Source organism: Sinocyclocheilus anshuiensis, unplaced genomic scaffold (genome assembly GCF_001515605.1).
Source record: "Sinocyclocheilus anshuiensis isolate Anshui unplaced genomic scaffold, SAMN03320099.WGS_v1.1 scaffold784, whole genome shotgun sequence".
In the NCBI taxonomy this organism is placed as follows: Eukaryota; Metazoa; Chordata; class Actinopteri; order Cypriniformes; family Cyprinidae; genus Sinocyclocheilus; species Sinocyclocheilus anshuiensis.
The window spans coordinates 313,084-319,911 of record NW_015554160.1 but is presented as its reverse complement, the minus strand read 5'-3'; the positions used below and the strand labels follow the sequence as shown (position 1 = coordinate 319,911).

General features: G+C 39.0%; 1 protein-coding gene across 2 annotated transcripts in view; it reads right to left on the bottom strand.

Moving 5' to 3' along the window:
• The window catches only part of LOC107670840 (ectodysplasin-A receptor-associated adapter protein-like), a 10,162-nt gene extending 4,052 nt beyond the window's left edge, over window positions 1-6,110 (bottom strand). Inside the window, exons 1-5 of one of the 2 annotated variants that reach the window (XM_016463617.1) lie at window positions 6,034-6,110; window positions 2,206-2,264; window positions 1,592-1,643; window positions 1,280-1,350; window positions 789-840 (exon numbers count right to left, since the gene is read on the bottom strand). In XM_016463617.1, coding sequence (XP_016319103.1) covers window positions 789-840; window positions 1,280-1,350; window positions 1,592-1,643; window positions 2,206-2,208 — 178 coding nt within the window. In that variant the 5' untranslated portion in view covers window positions 2,209-2,264; window positions 6,034-6,110. Of the gene's footprint in view, window positions 1-788; window positions 841-1,279; window positions 1,351-1,591; window positions 1,644-2,205; window positions 2,265-5,334; window positions 5,571-6,033 lie in introns of those variants that run through there. The other variant, XM_016463616.1, reaches the window with a different exon arrangement.
• Window positions 6,111-6,828: the final 718 nt, after the last annotated feature.

Sequence of the window (6,828 nt, the reverse complement as noted above, 5' to 3'; positions counted from 1 at the left end):
TTGCGGCTCGTTTCTGTTTTTGCAGCGCGTTTCTTTATTTGGTTGTGTTGTGAGCATTTGCAGCACGTTTATTCATTTGGTTGTGTTGTGAGCATTTGCAGTGCGTTTCTTTATTGGTTGGTTTGTGTTGTGAGTATTTGCAGCGCGTTTCTTTATTGGTTTGTGTTGTGAGTATTTGCAGCGCGTTTCTTTATTGGTTTGTGTTGTGAGTATTTGCAGCGCGTTTCTTTATTGGTTTGTGTTGTGAGTATTTGCAGCGCGTTTCTTTATTGGTTTGTGTTGTGAGCATTTGCAGCGCGTTTCTGTTTTTGCAGCTCGTTTCTTTATTTGGTTGTGTTGTGAGTATTTGCAGCGCATTTCTTTATTTGGTTGTGTTTTGAGCATTTGCGGCGCGTTTCTGTTTTTGCAGCTTGTTTCTTTATTTGGTTGTGCTGTGAGCATTAGCAGCACGTTTCTTTATTTGGTTGTGTTGTGAGCTTTGCAGCGCGTTTCTTTGTGTTGTGAGTATTTGCAGCGCGTTTCTTTATTTGTTTGTGTTGTGAGCATTTGCAGCGTGTTTTTGTATTTGATTGTGTTGAGAGTATTTGCAGCACATGTGCTGTCAAACTGATGAAGATGTTTTCTTAATTTGCTGGTGCTTTTTCTATTTGCATGTGTTTTCTGAAGTTGCAGCACGTTGAGCTCTCTCAGCCACCGTAATATTGCCCCATTTTTATAACATTGTGCCCAATATGTCCATACACAGTTGTGTACGGTGGGAATGGTAGTATTCTAATATTTACACATACCTGATGAAACAGAAGATGATGGAATAAATTCACTACAGTCATTTTCCACAGGCTGGGTGATAAAAAAAAAAAAGAGATGGTATTATTGTATTATTGAAGTTAAAGATTTAACAAAGGAGGCTTAAGTATTACACATTGCACAAATACATTAAAGAGAACATCGGATGCCCATTTCCCACAGGTTGGTATGACTCTTTAGGGTCTTCATGAAATGTCTGCAAAATACTTTGGTTAAAATTCCTTAATGGTTAATGTTAGATTCCTAACATGTCAAACATGCACAGGGGAATTTGGCATTAATATGAAAACCACATATTTCTTACACAGCCCACATGATACAACTCCTTGAGAATCAGTATACCACACAGTGAGTGGTCTATATCTATAAATAAGGATGTTGTCGGAAATGTGTACGTGACTCCGGCAAATAATGATAGAAAGTGATCAGACCCAACTCATTTCCAGTGGAAGATGCAAATTGAAAGACTTACTTGTCGTATCCTGTCCACCGCTGATGACAAATATCCAGGGGGAACAGAGCTGAGCTGTAGGGTTACAGGATCTGTAGAGAAGCAGAGATTCTATGAATAAACCCGTTGATCTTTTATTAACACTTTATGTCTTCATGTTCTATTGAACACGATTATATGGAAAGTGTGGAGGCTGACCCAAAGGTCACCACTCTCATTACCTGAGATCAGCGGAACTGATTAAATATGCAGACAGGAAATAATCATTCATTGTATGACTTTACACATTTATCACTACCAATACAAGCAGCAACATAAATAAACAATAAATACCTCTGATAGCTTGTGGATCAGTGACCTGAATGGGGTAATTTGACCTCAGAGACTGAAACACACGCACAAACATCAGTAAAGACCCCCAGAGGTCAAACATCACATCACACACATAGGAATCAAGACCTCAAGGAAAACAATACACCTTTGTTCCTCTTTCTACATGTTGGGACACATTTGAAGAGAGGTGGTGTGTACAGTGTAGCGAAGGGAGGAAAATTAAGCTTTCAGATGTGTGGATAAATGAGCAGAGAACATGCTAGAACAAACCTCTGAGGCTTCGTGGAGGGCGTCCCACATCGTAGGAGTGTGAGTTTCAAAACCTGCTCCTCCCATTCAATGCTACTTTCATATCATGTATGAAAATCATGTCTAACCTACATAATCTGTTGTGTTTGATCACAATATGAAAGGTGACAATGTTTACAACTCATGTACTGTGTCATAACAAACCAAAACTAAACATCAACCAATGATTAAACTGATGTGTCAGTGGGTATTACCCAACGTCATCCATCCATAACATTGCAACATCTCTTCTGAGTAAAGTAGGCCTACATCCTTAACTTATAAATGAATCAACTAAATGTTTAGGAAAAATAAAAAGATCATACCATATCTGTAATGAAGCTGCTGGGGTCAGTGTCTTCCACCGGTTCAGAAGCCACTCTCCCTGCAAAAAAAACCCAAAGATGAAACACTACATCATGTCAACCGTTACACTGAATCAAAAAGAATTACCTATTTTTGATTTGTGAATTCTCAATGAAAATATATACATGTAAATATAGCGATATTAGCACAAAGTGAAAAGGCAGAGGATGAGAAGTGCGATGATTCTATTTAAAAAATAAAAGGTTAATAAATCCATCAGTTAAAACCATCGGTTAAACTTCTAAGCTTCAAAGAGAAAAGGCACCTGCTATTGTTTTGTCAGTCGCAAAACGTCTCCTCTGCTAATGAAGGCACTTTAGTCGTGCAGTTCACATACACTCCTCTGAAGCTTTATACAATTACGGAACCAACAAGCAGCCACAGCCATATCACCCTGCAGCCTAAGACTGGTTGCCAACTGAAGCTAAGCAGGGTTGAGCCTGTTCAGTACCTGGATGGGAGACCTCCTGGGAAAACTAGGCTGCTGTTGGAAGAGGTGTTAGTGAGGCCAGCAGGGGGTTCTCACCCTGTGGTCTGTGTGGGTCCTAACGCCCCAGTATAGTGATGGGGACACTATACTGTCAAAAAGCACCATCTTTCGGATGAGACGTTAAACCGAGGTCCTGACTCTCTGTGGTCATTAAAAATCCCATGGCACTTCTCGTAAAGAGTAGGGGTGTAACCCCGGTGTCCTGGCCAAATTGCCACCACTGGCCCTTGTCAATCATGGCCTCCTAATAATCCCCATCCACTTGATTGGCTCTATGACTCTCTCTCCTCTCCACCTGTAGCTGGTGTGTGGTGAGCGCACTGGCGCCATTGTACTGTGGCTGCCGTCGCATCATCCAGGTGGATGCTGCACACTGGTGGTGGTTGAGGAGAGACCCCCCACCCCCCACGATTGTAAAGCGCTTTGGGTGTACAGTAATACACAATAAAGCTCTATATAAATGCATCATTCATTCATTCATAAAGAAATAGAGAGGACTGTCAGTAAAAATGACTAAGTGACTGTGAGAGGAAGGAAGTGTGAGAGATGCGTGTGTGTGTGTCTCTGTGTGAGAAGCACAGCGCGAGTAATTCAGTGGCATCACTGAATTCATGTGGCAGATTCAAACACAGATATCTTTACTGTTCAATAATTCTGTTATCGCCCCAATTTGCGATACCAAAACAATGCATAGCTAGAATTCTACAGTGAGTTGTTTAGCAACAAACAACTAGGCTAATCATAAATTGAATGGTGCTTGCCTTAATAAATATTGATTAGCTTTGTACAGCCATGCAAATGTTTAATTTCAGTGTCTAAAGAAAAAAAAACAAAACAAAATGGCAATCTTTGTTTATACTGTTTTAAAACCAAAGTCATCATTAAATAAAAAACACCCTATCTATTATCTACATACATGTTATTGATCTTAATGTGAACGATTCATACATTCATGTGTTTTATTTTATTCTTTTGAATAATCTGCTTTAATCAGATGTAAGTCACAATGCAGAAGAAAAGTTATGTCATTACTTCTGTTACACTTTAACACAATCAGAGCTGTTTTTTTTTGTGATGACATTTCCACAAATGGAAATGCAGTCATTTAAACAGGCCATGTGCTAGTTGTGCTACTGTATTCAATCATTTTTTTTCAGTCTTGTAAGTAAATAAGAATGTTAAACCAAAATGTAACCAGTGAAATATCGAAACTTAACCATTCATAAATTTGGGAAAAAAAACATAAAAACAGCAAGGAACAGAGATACATAGCGAGAAACATGGGACAACTTGTCCCCGAAATTAGTATTTTACTCTTCTGTTGCATTTCAGAGACAAAGCGTAAAAAGCATGACTTCCATGTTTCTGAGATTTGCTAAAGAGACACAACTTCAGACATCAGACAGAAAACTGACTGTCTGTTGCTTGAGGTTTGGTGAGGGGAAAGACTGATCATGCATGGTTATCACCACAGTCTCACCCACACCAGACAGCTTAACCTCTGGTTGTACCGTGAAATGTGTGTGTTGACCACCAATGCTACTTCACACGAAAGGCACAATTCAGAGGAATTAAGAAGAGCACAAAATATAGGGTATTTTCTAGGAAATACCATCAACTGAAACAGGATGTTGCCCTTTCACTGCAATCATGATGACTGCTGAAAGTACAGGCAGGGAAAAAACAAGCAACAAACTCTGATGTAAGCAGCAAACCGGAAAGGGTGCCTAGCACCTTGCTTGAGCTGATGTTATCTATGGAAAGTTGTTTTCACGTATGTTGTCCCACTGCAAAAATACCCAATACTAATAAAAAAAAAAAAAACTTTAACAATCCAGCGCGTTTCATTTTTTACAGGAGTACAGCTATAAACTTAAACTCATGGACAGATCAATCTACACGTGCTACATTTAACCCCGGTCAGTACTGTAGACGAATCTAAACCTGTGCAGCCTGAATCCATTCATGACTGTTTCTGCTCAGCCAGGGAATGCAGAGAGCATGTAGCCGCTTGCTCGGGATGCACTTGAAGAGATAAACTGTAAACCACATCATAATACAATCCTGCAGGGCAAAACCCTCATGGCCACCCATACACTAACAGAAGCAACACGCAAATACTGCAGTATAAACCCCCTCACCTCTACAGAAGAACAAGTAAAGTCTTTTGAAATAAAGACAGAGCAAAACCAAGTTTGTTCATCCTTTTACACAACAAACTGCAGGCTCAGCATGAGAAAGTCTACCTGATTTGATGCAACTCAACATTATTTTTTATATATATATATATATATATATATATACATACATTCATACACACACACACACACACACACATATATAGCCTATACATACATATAGCCTATACACACACACTCACCATGACCTAAACCATGATGTTCCCTATTGTACCATAAAGTTACCCTGTAAATGTTCACCTCTTGACATTTCCAACTTCATTAGGCTAACGTTATTTAAAAAACTGAAAACCAAGTACTCCGAACCAAAACAAAACAACCGTCCATCATTTTGCCGCTCGTGTCCTGTGTAAAGCGCGTGTATTCTCCAGCTACAAACAAGCGGATTTAACGTTACTTACCAAACGGCTCGGCGAACCCCTTCAAATTCGTCATGTTCACTACGATTGTTTCAAACATAGGAGATGATCGCTGATGACCTTTACACGATGGTTGGATTTAAATGTTGTGTACGGCGCCGGTGAGCGCGTGCTGTCCCAGTAGATAGAGCCTACACGAAAACCTTCAAACTACCTGCTCTAACTTATCCTGCGCGGAACATCAGACATATGCTTGTGTGGAGAACAGGACGCTTGTGTGTCTCTCTCCCACGCAAGGAAATTGCGTAGATGCGCGAGCATTTGCGCCACTGATAACGCCACATTTTCTCACCTCTGCCTCTACACAGGTTTAATGTCCCTTAATGTATAAACACTGTGCTTGGTTTGTATAAAAGTAACAAATGTATACATAATACTTTACTAATTAAATTATAAGGTTTGATTAAAGATATCTTAATTATGATAATGTGAATAAACCTCGACTTACACGAATGAATAAATCAACGCATCAAGTAAAAATAAAATATTTGCCTTGTACCTTGACTACACGTGAGTTCTCAAACATGTAAACTTAAAAAATATATGTTTAACTTGGCTACAGGCCTATTTTAATTTGTAAGAAGCGGATATATGTACGCTTTGTTTTATTAGCCTACTTGATTTTACAGGAAATTAAAACATAGCAGGCTATTTGTTGCATCTTAAGGTGAGCAAACCTACCTGTTTACAATAAAAAAAATGCATATTCTGTCAGCTATGAACGTCAGTCGCAACCTACATTTAACTTGCTGGGCGTACTAGTAAAAATAACCTTATGACCTATGTAGCTATAAGAAAGTGGTTGGGGGAAAAAAACCCTCCCTCTAAAATAATTGTTTTAGTGTGTCTGTATTTCACAATGTCACCACTGTGGGTCGCTATAAGCACATGGTCTAAAAAAAAATACATTATTTGCCTAATAATAATTTCTGCAAAGAATAACAGAAGGAGTTGTTTTGCCGAGGTCTGGCTTGCTTAGGGTATTTTCTGTAAAGATAACATTTTAACAGCGTACCGAGAGAAGAATTCGGTTTGATTAGTTTTGACTAATCGATGAGATTAAATCTAATTAAAAGTAGGCTTTTAGAAAAGAGCACATGCTTGGGTGCACACAGTAGTGTTTCACATGCAGAATAGTGACAAAGCACAATCATGTTTTACTCGTAGAATAGTGACAGAGTACAAAGGGAATAGTGTGAGAGCAAAATAGTGTTCCACATGCAGAGTAGTGACAAGAGCAGAAGTGTATAGTGACTGGGCACAGTGGTGTTCTACATGTGGAATAGTGACAGCAGAATAGTGTTATAGAATAATGAGAGCAGAATAGTGCTCTGTATATATAAAATAGTGACAGAGAAGTGTTATACTTACAGAATAGTGTTCCACATGTAGAACAGTAAAAGAGCAGAGTAGTGTTCCAAACGAATTGAAACATAGTATAATAGTGTTCTATATGTAGAAAATGGTCAGAGCACA